Source organism: Pseudochaenichthys georgianus, chromosome 13 (genome assembly GCF_902827115.2).
Source record: "Pseudochaenichthys georgianus chromosome 13, fPseGeo1.2, whole genome shotgun sequence".
Lineage (NCBI taxonomy): Eukaryota > Metazoa > Chordata > Actinopteri > Perciformes > Channichthyidae > Pseudochaenichthys > Pseudochaenichthys georgianus.
In genome coordinates, this window is record NC_047515.1 from 22,154,848 (window position 1) to 22,172,326 (window position 17,479).

General features: G+C 39.8%; 3 protein-coding genes across 3 annotated transcripts; all 3 read left to right on the forward strand.

Annotated features, from left to right (window-relative positions):
- The first annotated feature begins 3,380 nt into the window (after window positions 1–3,380).
- LOC117457010 (extracellular calcium-sensing receptor-like) lies at window positions 3,381–7,746 on the forward strand. Its single transcript, XM_034096881.2, has 8 exons — window positions 3,381–3,559; window positions 3,975–4,269; window positions 4,357–4,646; window positions 4,889–5,184; window positions 5,793–5,998; window positions 6,117–6,338; window positions 6,644–6,767; window positions 6,845–7,746. The coding sequence occupies exons 1-8, from the start codon at window positions 3,453–3,455 to the stop codon at window positions 7,744–7,746; spliced, it is 2,442 nt and encodes an 813-aa protein (XP_033952772.1). The 5' UTR covers window positions 3,381–3,452.
- Window positions 7,747–12,797: 5,051 nt separating this feature from the next.
- On the forward strand, window positions 12,798–14,727 carry LOC117457011 (vomeronasal type-2 receptor 1-like). Its single transcript, XM_071205163.1, has 5 exons — window positions 12,798–12,976; window positions 13,402–13,696; window positions 13,784–14,073; window positions 14,318–14,613; window positions 14,720–14,727. The coding sequence occupies exons 1-5, from the start codon at window positions 12,918–12,920 to the stop codon at window positions 14,725–14,727; spliced, it is 948 nt and encodes a 315-aa protein (XP_071061264.1). The 5' UTR covers window positions 12,798–12,917.
- A 181-nt stretch (window positions 14,728–14,908) lies between these two features.
- LOC139434938 (extracellular calcium-sensing receptor-like) lies at window positions 14,909–17,256 on the forward strand. The gene is made up of 4 exons (XM_071205164.1): window positions 14,909–14,913; window positions 15,743–15,845; window positions 16,154–16,277; window positions 16,355–17,256. Exons 1-4 carry the CDS (start codon window positions 14,909–14,911, stop codon window positions 17,254–17,256), a joined length of 1,134 nt encoding a protein of 377 aa, XP_071061265.1.
- The last annotated feature ends 223 nt before the right edge of the window (window positions 17,257–17,479 follow it).

Consider the following 17,479-nt stretch of genomic DNA (forward strand, 5'->3'; position numbering starts at 1 on the left):
TGTTTAATAAGAACGAGGGACTACTGTGAACTCATCTAGAGACTCTGCTCCGTGCTCTGATGCTGCTGCTTTGTGCTTTATGAACGTGGACAACAGAGAAACATATTCTTCAGGACCAAAGTTGGAATTGAAATAAAAAAGGAAAGTGAAACTTATGCTCGTCACCCTCTCCCTCCGGTCCACATTAATACAAATGATCCCAATACGTATGATTGTATGAACTAAAGATCTTAAAATCAATACAAATGTATTTATTATAAACGTAGTCCTTAACATCTATCACTGTGTATATCACCATTCAAACATCTTTTACAAGTTGAACAAACCCCACACAGTTCAGTAAAGACTGTGAAATGTTGACTTTATTTGATAATTTCAGTAAAAACTAACGTTCATATTTCTCTTTTTGATTATAATACTGATGAACGTTCAAAACAAAGCACTTTGGCAACTTACCACATACGTTTTAAAAAGCTTAATAAGCACCGTAACTTTCATGATATCATTTCTCGGTCATAATCGGTTGTTTCCGTGAACGGCCGACTGTTGAGTGACGGCAAATGCTGCGGCTGCAATGCATTGTGGGGCAGCATTTTCGCTTCTCCTGTCGGTTAGGGAGGTCCAGTGGTTCCTAAGCTAAAGGAGGTTATAAAGGAAGTTTGAAACCTCCTTTCCTATCATTCTCATCATTCTAGAGAATTCGAACGGCACTTATCATGGCTGCCACTGAGGGACTTCCGGGTCATTTCACTCCTTTAGGAAGGTTCCTAAGCTAAATGGACTATTCGACTTCAGCCCTGGATTAAGTCGTGGACGTTCGGGTCGTGGCTGAACCTGTCTCTGCGGTCCTGCCTTGGGTCTCGTCATGCTGCTTCCCTGATGGCTTCCACAGGATTGTAGCTGACATCCTCGTGGATTCATCTTCTTATTACAGATACATGCATTTCCTAACATTCGGTCTATATGCTGTAAAATGTATTATCTCTTCGATTTACACACGGCATCTATTGCACGTCTGTCCGTCCTGGGAGAGGGATCCCTCCTCTGTTGCTCTCCCTGAGGTTTCTCCCATGTTTTCCTCTTAAACTGTGGGTTTTCTCTGGAAATTTTTCCTTGTACGATGTGAGGGTCTAAGGATAGAGGGTGTCGTTTTTCTCATACTGATATTCTGAACAATCTGTGCTGTTGTATTTGCTGTAAAGTGTCTCTACTGTAGGCTATTTTTATTATATGTACAGCACTTTGGCTCGACCAAAAATCGCTTATAAATGTGCTATATAAATAAAACTTGATTTGATTTGATCCTAAGCCGCAGAACAGCTATCACAGCAAACCCCAGCTCACACCTAGTGGGTAAGTGTGAGAATACTGATGATATCTTATACAGCCCCAGATCCATTGAAGATGCCATAGCCATAGCTCTCCGCTCTGCACTGAGCCACCTGGAGCATCGTGGGAGCTACGTCAGATTGCTCTTTATTGACTAAAGCTCAGCGTTCAACACAATCATCCCGGACATTCTAGTTTGCAAACTATCAAACCCATAGGCCTTCCCTAACCCACCTGTTCCTGGATCAAAGATGTCCTCACTAACCGCCTCCAACGTGTGAGACTTGGCCCCCATCACTCCTCCACCCGCACTCTCAGCACCGGCTCTCCTCAGGGCTGTGTGCTGAGCCCTCTCCTGTATTCGCTCTACACCCACGACTGTAGTTCAGCCCACCCAGAGATAATCATCGTCAAGTTTCCTGACGACACCACTGTGGTGGGGCTTATCTCAGGAGGAGACGAGTCGGCCTACAGGAGTGAGGTACTGAAGCTCTCAGCGTGGTGTTCAGTGAACAACCTGGCACTGAACCCCACAAAAACCAAAGAGATCATTGTAGACTTCAGGAGGAATACTACCGACCTCGCTCCCCTCTACATTAACGGTGAGTGTGTGGAGAGGGTCCACACCTTCAAGTTCCTCTGCGTCCTCATCACCAACAACCTTGTCTGGAAGGACAACACCACAGCTGTCATCAAGAAGGCCCAGCAGCGTCTGCACTTCCTGAGGGTGCTCAGGAAGAACAACTTGGCCACTAAGCTGCTGGTGACCTTCTACTGCTATACCATCGAGAGCCTATTAACATACTGCATCACATTGTGGTACGCCAGCTGCACTGAGGCAGACAGGATGAGGCTCCAGAGAGTTGTAAAAGCAGTACAGAGGATCATCGGCTGCCCTCTCCCCTCCCTGATGGACAATTACACAAATGTACACAAAGACAGTTTTTAAGAGCCATCATTGGTCTTAACACCTGAAAGTCATACCTCTTAAACATCCTGCATGTGAAATAAATGTGACTCAAAATGCATATATATCATTATTATTATTATTATTATTATTATAAATATATACCTACTATTATTACATTATAGATTGTATTTTTATACCCCTGAAAATAATTACTGCACTTTATTCCTAAGTATGTATGCTGCGTGTATTTGTTTTCTTATGTTGTGATGTTTTTTGTTTTGATGGCACCTTTTGAAAGGGAGAAGCATTTATTTATCTCATTGTACATGTATAATGACATTAAACGATTATATTCTATTATATGTTGATGCTTTTGGTTACAAATCAGATTCTAAAAACAATTATTTGTCCATGTTCAGGCCTGTTTTAGGTAAAACAACCTCTGTTAAAGGGGCAATTTATGAAAACTATAAAGGTGCTGCTGAAAAGCCTTCACTGGTTCAGAGGATCTGCACAGCACTACAAACAGCGCTGTTCTGAAACCACTAAGCAATAGTCACAAGAATCTCAGCCAACATTTTTGGTTTAAAAAAAACAAAACCATAAAGTTGGGGAACAATGAGCAAATAACCCCCAAAACAAGATTATTTCTAATCATCCATCCACCTCCTTTTCTGAAAATCATATACTGATCCTAGAAAAACATAAAACATGTACAGTATATTGGCCATTTAAGGACATGTCTGGCTTGTCAGGGGAAGTTCTGCTGTGATGGCTTTAGATTAGGATATTTTGGCATCCATCCAAACAGCATGACTTTGTCAATGATGATTATTTGAAGAAAAGTTACAAATAAAATATAGAATAAAATAAATACATCTTGTCAGCGCTGGGCATGGGCATGCTCTCTCTCTAATAGCAAAGTGACGTATGGTAGAAGGAGGGAAGCATCTGAAAAATGTTATAAACCAGTGAGAACACACAGTACAGTTTGCCCACTTGGCGACAGTTGATGATGGAGATGTCTCTTATTGGTCTAATACTGTCTATAGGTTTATGTGAGCTGAACTCAGTCCTTGTTCTGAATAGTTTTGGGGATGGTGTGAAACAAGCGGCTGGGCTTACAGGGGATAGGACTGCTGCTGTGCTTAGCACTAATGCTTCATCTGTTACATGTAAGCTACAAGGTACCACTCGTCAACCTGCATTCTCTATGGACGGTGACTATGTCATTGGGGGTGTTTTCGCCATTCACAATTACATGCACACAGTGAAGCATAACTACACCACCATGCCCGAGCCACTAAGCTGCGCAGGGAGGTTAGTACAGGGAGATTTTGGCTAGACTGTGGGCATATACAGTAGATTGATGTGTATATTGTGAATTTGTGTTGCTATGTAGTTGTATGTAACAAAATGTGGATTTGTTTTCTCTTTCATCAAAATGTATAGTTTAACTGATCCATTTCACAATTTTTAAAGAGAGATATGTGTAATTTAGGATTACATTGACCATTGAAACAATTTAGCAAAGTTATTGTGAATTTTGGATATCAAGTGTTTGGGATTTTGAACCATGTTTATTTTTTTTTATTTAATTGGTTCACATAAAGCCTAAAGAGAAGCTGTTCCTTATTATCCAGACCATATATTTGAATTGCAGTCATCTTGTAGTCTATCACGTATTATTTTTAAATCTTAAAGTTTTAACATTAACACCGATGTCTGTGTGCAGCATTGACTCCCGTGAACTGCGCTTATCACGTGCAATGGTCTTCGCCATTGAGCAGATTAACAACAGCACAGAGCTGCTTCCGGGGATCAAGCTTGGTTATGAGATCTACGACTCATGTTCTTCGGTGTCTGTGGCGGTGCATGTTGCATTTCAGCTTTCAGGGGGACTGGATCCGGTGTTTAACACCGGCGACAAATGCTCACAGTCTGGTATGGTGATGGCCGTCGTTGGTGAGTCTGGGTCCACGCCTTCCATCAGTATGTCGCGCATCTTCGGGCCCTTCAACATACCTCAAGTAAATATTAAGAATTTATTGCAAACTGTGATTGAGTCCATTACTTGTTTTGCCTCTGTCCCGTTAAATAACTGTTGTTTTCTTTAGGTGAGCCACTTTGCCACGTGTGCATGCCTGTCTAATAAGCAGCAGTACCCGAGTTTCTTCAGAACAATCCCAAGTGATCAATTCCAGGCTGACGCGCTGGCCAAGCTGGTAAAACACTTTGGCTGGACTTGGATAGGTGCTGTCCGGGCGGATTCGGACTATGGCAACAATGGCATGGCGTCTTTCCTGCATGCAGCACGTAAAGAGGGGATCTGTGTGGAATACTCCGAGTCTTTCTATCGGACCCACCCACGTAGCCGGATCCAGAGAGTAGCTGACGTTATCCGCAGGTTTCAATATCACTGATTCTCCTTTAGTTCACTGTGCTGAAACTGACCTTCTGCACAGAAAAACCAAAACAAGTTTTATGAGTGATGGAACATGTTTTTATTACAACAGGAAATATGCCAATATATCTGTTGCTCATCTCTTATGTTTTGTTTTTCTTTATACTTATGACTTACATTGTTATAAAAGACAATATTAGTCTTATATTATAACTATTGTTATATATCATTGAACGTCCCTCCAGGTCAACGGCTAAGGTTGTTGTGGCATTTATTTCCCCTGGAGATATGAAGATTTTGCTGGAGGAGCTGTCACGCAAGCCTTCTCCACCTCGCCAGTGGATAGGTAGTGAGGCCTGGGTAACCGACCGAGACATGCTGAGGTTCAGCTTCCTTGCTGGAGCCATCGGATTTGGCATTGAGAAATCTGTCATCCCAGGTCTGAGGGACTTCCTGCTGGATCTCTCTCCGTCTAAAGTGGCTGACTCCACATTGCTTACCATGTTCTGGGAGGAAGCATTCAACTGCAGGCTGGTAAAAAGTGAGAAAGTTGTGCCAATTTTAAACAAACATGACACTCACAGTAGTGTCTTAATTGTGTTCGTTTTTTTATTTTCTGTCAAAGTGAAGCTCCCTGAATTTATCAGCCTGTTAAAGACCAAACCCCAGATTTTGACTGAAAGGGAAATCTAACATTTTTAATGAAATACATGAGGCGGACATAAGGTGCATCATCTTACAATGTGATGTTCAGGTCATGTTTATTAACAATGCTGTCTAATATATTGTAAATAACATACATGTACATTATTCTACTTAGGATATTATGCATTGATTACAGACTGTTTATTTATTTAGATGAAAGCTATTTATTCCTCAATGCACAACAATTTAGGGAAAGTCTCCCTTCAAAAATGGAAATATTTTGCCTTATATAATTGTAAGTATTTGTCTGATGACTGATTTGTGTAAATATGAGCTGCTAAAATAAACTAATAACGTAAAAAAACAGATGGACATGTCCGCAAAACAGTGATTTGAAATGTGATCCTGCAATGCATGTTTGGCAGGTTAAATAACACAATACACACAAAGAATGAATGTAATCGTCATGGCTAAAAACACCTCCCTCTGTCTCTGTGTTTTTAGGTGAAGCCACAGACAGGAGTGTGTGTGATGGAACTGAAGATATAAAGACGCTCCAGAGCTCATACACTGACACATCTCAACTTAGAATCACTAACATGGCGTACAAGGCTGTCTATGCAATAGCGCATGCCATTCATAACGCAGTGTGTCAGAAAACTGATTATACTACACAGTGTGATAAGTTCACTAAGCTAGAGGCCAAAGAGGTCAGTAAAAATAATGATGTTATTTTAAGCTCCACATCTATGTTATCAAATGAATGCTCATTTTATTTTTAAATGATCTCTTTTTTCCCTTCACTGCCTTCCTTTACTTCATCCCTAGGTTCTTAATCAGCTGAAAAAAGTACATTTTTCCCAAAATGGTTATGATGTGTCATTTGATGCCAACGGGGATCCTGTGGCCACATATGAGCTGGTAAACTGGCAAAGAAATGAGAGTGGCAGCATTGAGTTGGTGACTGTGGGGCAATACGATTCATCACTGCTGGTGGGCCAGGAGTTCCTTATCAACAGGAACCTCACCTGGGTGGAGGGTGGCACACAGGTGAGGAGCCCTAAAGCAATAGTTTAACATGCTACATTTTCATATCATCTCAAAGGGTATGATGTCTCATACCTCGGTACCTCATTAAAATTCCGATGTTACGAATAATGAGAATATTTTTAACATGAAATGTTATGTTTTATTGTTTAAAATACATGTTTACTTTACTTTAAAAATTACAAAACAGAAATGCAAAAGACACAAAGAAAAACATTGTGAAGAAAAAAACATGAATGTATCCATTTATAATTTTAGCTTCAGAGCACACTTGTCTACATGTGAGTTAATTTGTATATATGTGACAGGTGCCTGTGTCAGTGTGCACTGACAGCTGTCCTTCAGGAACTCGTAAAGTGCTTCAGAAAGGAAAACCCATCTGCTGTTATGACTGTACACCGTGTCCCGAGGGAGAGATTAGCAATGCGACAGGTAGTTGTTTTTCTAATGTATGTCTAAAACATAAAATGTAAATTCTAACTGCTTAAAGCTCTTTTCCTTTTTTTCAGATTCCTTTGATTGTTTCCCTTGCCCCAAGGAATTCTGGCCTAATGCAGAGAGAGATACATGTCTTCCCAAACCTGTAGAGTTTCTTTCCTTCAACGAGCCCCTTGGAATCGTCTTGGCTGCTTTTTCAATCGGTGGTGCCTGTCTCACCATTATAACAGCGGCTGTGTTCTATCGTCACAGGAGCTCACCAATTGTCAGGGCCAACAACTCTGAGCTGAGCTTCTTGCTGCTCTTCTCCCTGACTCTATGTTTCTTATGTTCATTAACGTTCATTGGAGCTCCCTCGGAGTGGTCCTGCATGCTGCGCCACACAGCGTTTGGGATCACATTCGTCCTCTGCATGTCTTGTGTTCTTGGAAAAACTATTGTAGTTCTGACGGCCTTCAAAGCTACACTACCAGGTAGTAATTTGATGAAATGGTTTGGGCCTTCACAGCAAAGATTGACTGTAGTGTCTTTCACGTTTATTCAAGTTTTGATATGTACTATTTGGTTAGTTCTTAGTCCCCCCTTTCCAATGAAAAACCTCACGACATACAAGGAGAGAATCATCCTTGAGTGTGCATTAGGATCAGCGTTGGGGTTCTGGGCTGTACTTGGGTATATAGGCTTACTGGCTGTCTTTTGCTTTGTGTTAGCTGTCCTAGCTCGGAAACTACCTAATAACTTTAATGAAGCCAAGCTTATCACATTCAGCATGTTGATATTCTGTGCAGTCTGGATCACATTTATCCCAGCATATGTCAGCTCTCCTGGGAAATTTACTGTGGCTGTGGAGATATTTGCCATTCTGGCCTCGAGTTTTGGACTAATTACGTGTATATTCGCTCCAAAATGTTTTATTATTTTATTTAAGCCAGAGAAAAACACCAAGAAACATTTAATGAGCAGGGGTTTGTAAAAAATGTAGATGGCTTTATAAAGCTTATACTGTGCACATTGAAATATGCTTTCATTATTGATTTAAATATTCATATTGGAGTTTCTTTTATGCTCACTATTTTACTAATTGTAATATAATTTTGTGAATTTAATAATAATACCCTATTTTATAACACATTTTTATCAGTTACTGAAAATATCAAATAAAGTGAATAAATAAAGTCAACATTCAGACCGTGTACGGTACTTGATTAACTGTCAGGGTAGAGCGAAGCAGGCAGGACCCAAATGCAGATTTCACAGAAAATACCTTTATTTCAAGGTTAAATAGTAACAAACAGAACTCATCCCCGTGAACACAGTCAAAGACAAACAAGGATCTCACAAAGAATAACAGGAAAAGACTAACCTAAATGCACACAGGACTAATCAAAGAAACAAGAGACAGGGGGAGTGGCTTCTAAGCTGCAGAACAGCTACCACAGCAAACCCCCAACCCAGTCTCACGGCATTTCGTGTTCACCAACACAATTTTTAATCTATTGATTCGTGTTCACCAACACGATTTTCCCCTTTTTTTTTGTGTTGCACAGCACGATTTTAAAAGCAATGTATTTCTACTGGTAATGTGTTTCGTGCCTGCAGCACGTCTTTTTCTCCGGTCTGGTCATGGAAGACCGGAAGCTGTGTGGTTCATAAAAACATGTCCTTACTCAATATCAAGCCACAATTATTGCTTTTATTTTAAATCGTATAATTTCGGACTTTTGTTGCCGTCTGTGAGGAAAATAAATGGGGCTCAGAGCCTCAGGATACTGAAATCTGTATTTTTAAATATTTTTTTCCTTCTAATTTGTTATTCTTTTCAAAATAACACACTGTTATTTACTCACCAATAACACACAATTATCCTTGCTTTTATGTATTGGTTTAATTCCATAATCTCGGGCTTTTTTGGTGTCCGTCAGGAACTGAATTTCAAAATAAAAATAACCGGAAACCGACGTAGGCATTTCGAGCGATTACCCAAGATCCTCAGCTATGGTTTTAAGCTCGCTGATTGGATGTGTTAGCCGCAATGCATGCTGGGATTTGGTGTTTATATTATATGAAATCCGGAAAACATTTTAAAAGAATAAAATAATACTTAATTCCGAGTGCTCTTGCTTTTCTCTTTGAAAGTCATCACATAACGGCATTGTAATACACGGTTCGGCTGCATTACATTACAGATCTGCCGTAGTTCTTTATTTATAGTTCTGTGTGGTTCACAAAAACATGTTTTTATGAACCACACAGCTTCCGGTCTTCCACGACCCGACCGGAGAAAAAGACATGCTGCAGCCTGCAGGCACGAAACACATTACCAGTAGAAATACATTGCTTTTAAAATCGTGCTGTGCAACACGAAAAAAAGGGGCAAATCGTGTTGGTGAACACGAATCAATAGATTAAAAATCGTGTTGGTGAACACGAAATGCTATGAGACTGGGTTGAAACCCCAGCTCAAACCTAGTGGGTAAGTTTGAGGATACTGATGATATCTTATACAGGCCCCTGTTGATGCTTTTGGTTACAAATCAGACTCTAAAAACTATAATTTGTCCTTGTTCAGGCCTGTTTTAGGTAAAACAACCTCTGTTAAAGGGGCAACTTATGAAAACTATAAAGGTGCTGCTGAAAAGCCTTCACTGGTTCAGAGGATCTGCACAGCACAACAAACAGCGTTGTTCAGAAATCACTAAGCAACAGTCACAAGAATCTCAGCCAAGATCTTTGCTTTAAAAAAAACAAAACCATAAAGCTAAAAAGATGGGGAACAACCCCTGCGAGATGGAGTTCATGACTTTATGAGCTGTTCATGAGCACTCATGAAACATGCATGAACAACTCATTATATGTTCACTTGTCATGTTCATGAACCAAAATTCTTAAAATGCTCATGAACCATTTTAAAGAGCAGTTCATGAAATGTTTATGAACATTGTTCATTCATATAAAGTTCCTGTTTTGCTCATGACAGACTTTTATGAGCAATTTATGAACTTTTCATGATCCAGCCAATCACAACATTATAATTAAAACCCCAAAAAGTGTGCATGAGTATTTCATGAACTTTTCATGACTATGAGCATTTCATGAATTGTGGATGATTGTGGCAAGTTCAGAATATTTTGGAATATTCATGAGCATTTTATGAACTTTTGATGATCAGTGTGATGTTTTTAAAGACCTCTTGAATATTCATCTACTATTTGAACATTTCTTTCTTTTTTAAAACTTTTAATCTTAAAACAAAACAATAGTGAATTTGAAACTGAACATTATCTGTATTTATTTTGGTGACATTCATATCATTTTATGGTTTATCTGTACTGTTTGAGAAGCAGTACGAGTAAGTAGCGCCAAGGTGGAACCTTTGGCAGGTGAGCGGTGACATCTGGGTTACCTTAGGGGGGACACTTCCGCCCCCTCCTCAGAAGCAATCCAGACGATCAATCGGATCCTGTGTATAATTATTGCTGCTCCACTTTTCTGTTTTCTACAGGTCAGTACATAATGAAAATGATCGATGTTAACTTTTGTGAATTAGATATGATGTTGGAGATGTTTAGGAGAGTGTGTCAGAAGGTTTTGAGCATGTTTGACATAGTAACGGTATTTTAAAAATACTAAACTGTCGGCAACAATAGATGCCATTTTCGCGGGCTTCAGCCGCACCTGGGTAAATGTGACCTGAGCGAAGGCTCGCAGGCAGGTTATCTGCTGCGCACGGGTAATATGTTTTGTTTACCTGAGTGAAGTCTTGCAGGCACATTGCCTTGTTTTTTGTTTATTAACATTGACAGTGTATTTTTGTGATCTCCATAATATGTTATATTTGGTAAAGATAGATATATTGATAGAAAGTATTATTTGATAGCGTTATGTGTTTATAGATAACAACCTGTCCTTCACTGCAAACATAGCTGCTACAACCCGCTGCTCCAGATACACGCTTTACAACATCAGGAGGATGCGTCCCCAGCTGACCCAGAAAGCGACGCAGGTTCTGGTCCAGGCTCTCATCATCTCACGCCTAAACTACTGCAAGTCCCTCCTGGCTGGTCTACCTGCATGTGCCATCCGACCTGCAGCTCATCCAGAATGCAGCGGCTCGTCTGGTCTTCAACCTTCCTAAATTCTCCCACACCACGCCACTCCTCCGCTCCCTCCACTGGCTTCCGGTAACTGCTAGAATCCACTTCAAGACAATGGTACTTGCGTACCATGCTGCGAATGGATCTGGCCCTTCCTACATCCAGGACATGGTTAAACCGTACACCCCAGCACGTGCACTCCGCTCTGCATCAACCAAACGGCTCGCTGCACCCTCGCTGCGAAGGGGACCCAAGTTCCCATCAGCAAAAACACGTGGGTTTGCTATCCTGACTCCAAAATGGTGGAATGAGCTCCCCATTAACATCAGGACAGCAGATAGCTTACACAATTTCCGGCGCAGACTGAAAACTCATCTCTTTCGACTCCACTTCGAGCAATAGAACTATTAACAAAGCACTTATGGACTGGTTTACCTAAAGCCAGTTGAGTAGCACTTGAAATGTTTTTGCTCTATGAAACCTGATGTACTTATATGATTCTGTTTTCTTCAACTTTGTATTTTGTTAGTCGAACGCACTTATTGTAAGTCGCTTTGGATAAAAGCGTCAGCTAAATGCAATGTAATGTAATAATTTATATTGACTATGTTGAATTTCTCCTTGAGATACCGTAATTGACTGTGACAGACAGATAACTTAAATGGAGAAATGTGATGTTTGTAAAGTGCAGCTATTTGAATGTAACTGTGTACTTTGAATTTTGAATAACAAGCATTCCAGACGATCAACCGGATCCTGTGTATAATTATTGCTGCTGCACTTTTCTGTTTTCTAGAGAAATCATTTATTGTTGCTGTGGTACCCAAGCTTTTGGGACCCGTAACAAAAAATGTTGTGCAGCTGAGTGTCAAGAACTGCTTCAAATAGTGATAGGATTAATTGTAGTGCTCCACCTGTATACATGTATGTTTGTTTGTTTGTTAATTTGAGTAAAGTTCCATTGTGATTGACATAATTGTTGTTTTCTATGGTTGCCAATTGACCCACAGTCAATGGTTCATGAACAGTTCATAGCCAGCCATTGAATTATATTCAGTGACTGGGTATGAACTGTTTATGAACGGTTCATGAAGTTGTCATGAACAATTCTTGAAATGTTATTGGTTGAATATCCCTACACACTCACTGAAAACTCCATTTCATGAATTGTTCATGAACCTGCCTAAAACCATATTCCATGAATTGTTCATGAACCATTCCAGCACAGGAGTTTCATGAGTAGTTCATGAACTGCCCTAGTGCCATTTAATGTTCATGTCACTTTCATGAACAGTTCATCAACTTTGTTATGAGCTGTTTATGAGCTGTTCATGAATATGGTTCACTAATATTTCATGAACTTTTCATGACAAGTTCATGAACAGTTCAATATCATCTCACTGGGGTATGAGCAAATAACCCCCAAAACAAGATTATTTCTAATCATCTATCCACCTCCTTTTCTGAAAATCATATACTGATCCTAGAAAAACATAAAACATGTACAGTATATTGGCCATTTAAGGACATGTCTGGCTTGTCAGGGGAAGTTCTGCTGTGATGGCTTTAGATTAGGGTATTTGGGCATCCATCCAAACAGCATGACTTTGTTTATGATGATTATTTGAAGAAAAGTTACATATAAAATATAGAATAAAATAAATACATCTTGTCAGCGCTGGGCATGGTCATGCTCTCTCTCTAATAGCAAAGTGACGTATGGTAGAAGGAGGGAAGCGTCTGAAAAACGTTATAAACCAGTGAGAACACACAGTACAGTTTGCCCACTTGGTGACAGTTGATGATGGAGATGTCTCTTATTGGTCTGATACTGTCTATAGCTTTGTGTGAGCTGAAGTCAGTTCTTGTTCTGAATAGTTTTGGGGATGGTGTGAAACAAGCGGCTGGGCTTACAGGGGATAGGACTGCTGCTGTGCTTAGCACTAATGCTTCATCTGTGACATGTAAGCTACAAGGTACCACTCGTCAACCTGCATTCTCTCTGGATGGTGCCTATGTCATTGGGGGTGTTTTCTCCTTTCACTATTACATGCACACTGTGAAGCATAACTACACCACCATGCCCGAGCCACTAAGCTGCGCAGGGAGGTTAGTACAGTATATTGATGTTTATATCGTGAATTTGTGTTGTAATGTACTGTGTTGTATGTACAAACTCTAAAAATAATAATCATTTATAAATCTTTTAGTTTCTTACATAATGTGGATTTATTTTTTCCATTTCATAAAAGGCAATAGTTTAACTGATGTATACATACTTAACCATTTGTTGAATGGAGAAATGTGAAACGTACGATGTATTGGACCATTGCATCAATTCATCAAAGTGATTGTGAATATTGGATATATAATCAAATGTTTGGGTTTTTGACAGATAAAATTCCCATAAAGCCTACAGAGATGCTATTCGTTATTATCCAGACCATATATTTGAATTTCAGTCATCTTTTAGTATATCACGTATTATTTTTAAATCTTAAAGTTTTAACATTAACAACGATGTCTTTGTGCAGCATCAACTCCCGTGGACTGCGCTTCTCACGTGCAATGGTCTTCGCCATCGAGCAGATTAACAACAGCACAGAGCTGCTTCCGGGGATCAAGCTTGGTTATGAGATCTATGACTCATGTTCCTCGGTGTCTGTGGCGGTGAATGTTGCATTTCAGCTTTCAGGGGGACTGGACCCGGTGTTTAACACCGGCGACAAATGCTCGCAGTCTGGTATGGTGATGGGCGTCGTTGGTGCGTCTGGGTCCACGCGTTCCATCAGTATGTCGCACATCATCGGGCCCTTCAACATACCTCAAGTAAATATTAAGAATTTATTGCAAACTGTGTTTGAGTCCATTACTTCTTTTGCCTCTGTCCCGTTAAATAACTGTTGTTTCCTTTAGGTGAGCTACTTTGCCACGTGTGCATGCCTGTCTGATAAGCAGCAGTACCCAAGTTTCTTCAGAACAATCCCGAGTGATCAATTCCAGGCTGACGCGCTGGCCAAACTGGTAAAGCACTTTGGCTGGACTTGGATAGGTGCTGTCCGGGCGGATTCGGACTATGGCAACAATGGCATGGCATCTTTCCTGCATGCAGCACGTAAGGAGGGGATCTGTGTGGAATACTCCGAGTCTTTCTATCGGACCCACCCACGTAGCCGGATCGAGAGAGTAGCTGACGTTATCCGCAGGTTTCTATATCACTGATTCTCGTTTAGTTCCCTGTGCTGACACTGACCTTCTGCACAGAAAAATCAAAACAAGTTATTTAAGTGATGGAACATGTTTTTATTACAACAGGAAATGTGCCAATATATCTGTTGCTCATCTCTCATGTTTTGTTTTTCTTCATGCTTATGACAATATTGTTATAAAAGACAATATTAGTCTTATATTATAACTATTATTTGTATATGTCATTGAATATCCCCCCAGGTCAACGGCTAAGGTTGTTGTGGCATTTATTTCCACTGCTGATATGAGAATTCTGCTGGAGGAGCTGTCACGCAAGCCTTCTCCACCTCGCCAGTGGATAGGTAGTGAGGCCTGGGTAACCGACCCAGACATGCTGAGGTTCAGCTTCTGTGCTGGAGCCATCGGATTTGGCATTGAAAAATCTGTCATCCCAGGTCTGATGGACTTCTTGCTGGATCTCTCCCCCTCTAAAGTGGCTGACTCCCCATTGCTCACCATGTTCTGGGAGGAAGCATTCAACTGCAGGCTGGTAAAAAGTGAGAAAGTTGTGCCAATTTTAAACATATATGATACTCACGGTAGTGTCTTGATTGTGTTCGTTTTTTTATTTTCTGTCTAAGTGTATCTCCCTGAATTGATCAGCCTGTTAAAGACCAAACCCCGGATTTTGACTGAAAAGGAAATCTAATATTTGTAATGAAATACATGAGGCGGACATAAGGTGCATCTCGGTGAATGATCTTACAATGTGATGTTCAGGTCATGTTTATTAACAATGCTGTCTAATATATTGTAAATAACATGCATGTACATTATTCTACTTAGGCTATTATGCAGTGATTCTAGACTGTTTATTTGTTTAGATGAAAGCTATTTATTCCTCAATGCACAACAATTTAGGGATAGTCTCCCTTCAAAAATAGTCATAAAATAAATGCTGAAAAAAAATCACGCTCTAGAATATGTTTATCCAAAACATATAGTGCAGAGTTAAAATATATGTAAACAATATATATACATAAATTGTGGAATATATTTTTTGACAGGTTACAGTCATTGTAAAATAAAGAAGATGAACTTTAAAAAGGAATGTAGTAAATATATGCTTTATGAGAAGTAATATATACACATTATATGTAGGCTACATACATATTGTAGGTGAGTTAAAGAGTAAGTAGAAGTATTTAAATATAGAGGGGCAGTATCAAAGTCTTGACTTCAAGAGTTCAGCAGTCTTATTGTGAGTTGAATCAAGCTGTGTAGGCCTGTTAGTGTGTTAGTCTACCAGACAGCAGAGGGCAAACAGTGTATTTCTAGTGTGATAAGGGTTTCTGATGATCTTGTACTGCTGGTTCTAGTGTCCATCATGCATCATTATAACAGGCATCATTATAACAGGGCAAGTCAGTATTAAATAAAAGGAATACGTATTTTGCCTTATACAATAAGTATTTGTCTGATGACTGATTTGTGTAAATATGAGCTGCTAAAATAAACTAATAACGTAAAAAACAGACATGTCCGCAAAACAGTGATTTGAAATGTGATGTAAATCCTGCAATGCTTGTTTGGCAGGTTAAATAACACAATACACACATAAGAATGAATTAATGTAATCATCATGGCTAAAAACACCTCCCTCTGTCTCTGTGTTTTTAGGTGAAGCCACAGACAGACTGTGACTGTGGGGCAATACGATTCATCACTGCCGGTGGGCCAGGAGTTCCTTATCAACAGGAACCTCACCTGGGTGGAGGGGGGCACACAGGTGAGGAGCCCCAAAGCAATAGTTTAACATGCTACATTTTCATATCATCTCAAAGGGTATGATGTCTCATACCTCGGTACCTCATTACAATTCCGACGTTACGAATAATCAGAGAGTATTTTTAACATGAAATGTGACGTTTTATTGTTTAAAATACACGTTTACTTACTTAAAATAAATAAATTACAAAACAGAAATGTAAAAGACACAAAGAAAAACATTGTGAAGAAAAAAACATGAATTTATCCATTTATAATTTTAGCTTCAGAGCACACTTGTCTACATGTGAGTTAATTTGTATGTGACAGGTGCCTGTGTCAGTGTGCACTGACAGCTGTCCTTCAGGAACTCGTAAAGTGCTTCAGAAAGGAAAACCCATCTGCTGTTATGACTGTACACCGTGTCCCGAGGGAGAGATTAGCAATGCTACAGGTATCTGTTTTTCTAATGTATGTTTACAACATAACATATAAATTCCAACTGCTTAAAGCTCTTTTCCTTTTTTTCAGATTCCTTTGATTGTTTCCCTTGCCCCAAGGAATTCTGGCCTAATGCAGAGAGAGATACATGTCTTCCCAAACCTTTAGAGTTTCTTTCTTTCAACGAGGCCCTTGGAATCGTCTTGGCTGCTTTTTCAATCGGTGGTGCCTGTCTCACCATTATAACAGCGGCTGTGTTCTATCGTCACAGGAGCTCACCAATTGTCAGGGCCAACAACTCTGAGCTGAGCTTCTTGCTGCTCTTCTCCCTGACTCTATGTTTCTTATGTTCAATAACGTTCATTGGAGCACCCTCGGAATGGTCCTGCATGCTGCGCCACACAGCGTTTGGGATCACATTCGTCCTCTGCATGTCTTGTGTTCTTGGAAAAACTATAGTAGTTCTGACGGCCTTCAAAGCTACACTACCAGGTAGTAATTTGATGAAATGGTTTGGGCCTTCACAGCAAAGATTGACTGTAGTGTCTTTCACGTTTATTCAAGTTTTGATATGTACTATTTGGTTAGTTCTTAGTCCCCCCTTTCCAATGAAAAACCTCACGACATACAAGGAGAGAATCATCCTTGAGTGTGCATTAGGATCAGCTTTGGGGTTCTGGGCTGTACTTGGGTATATAGGCTTACTAGCTGTCTTTTGCTTTGTGTTAGCTGTCCTAGCTCGGAAACTACCTAATAACTTGAATGAAGCCAAGCTTATCACATTCAGCATGTTGATATTCTGTGCAGTCTGGATCACATTTATCCCAGCATATGTCAGCTCTCCTGGGAAATATACTGTGGCTGTGGAGATATTTGCCATTCTGGCCTCCAGTTTTGGACTAATTACGTGTATATTCGCTCCAAAATGTTTTATTATTTTGTTTAAGCCAGAGAAAAACACCAAGAAACATTTAATGAGCAGGGGTTTGTAAAAAATGTAGATGGCTTTATAAAGCTTATACTGTGCACATTCAAATATGCTTTCCTTGTTGATTTAAATATTCATATTGGAGTTTCTTTTATGCTCAATATTTTACTAATTGTAACGTCATTTTGTGAATTTACTAATAATACCCTATTTTACAATACATTTTTATCTGTTACTGAAAATATCAAATAAAGTGAATAAATAAAGTCAACATTCAGACCGTGTGT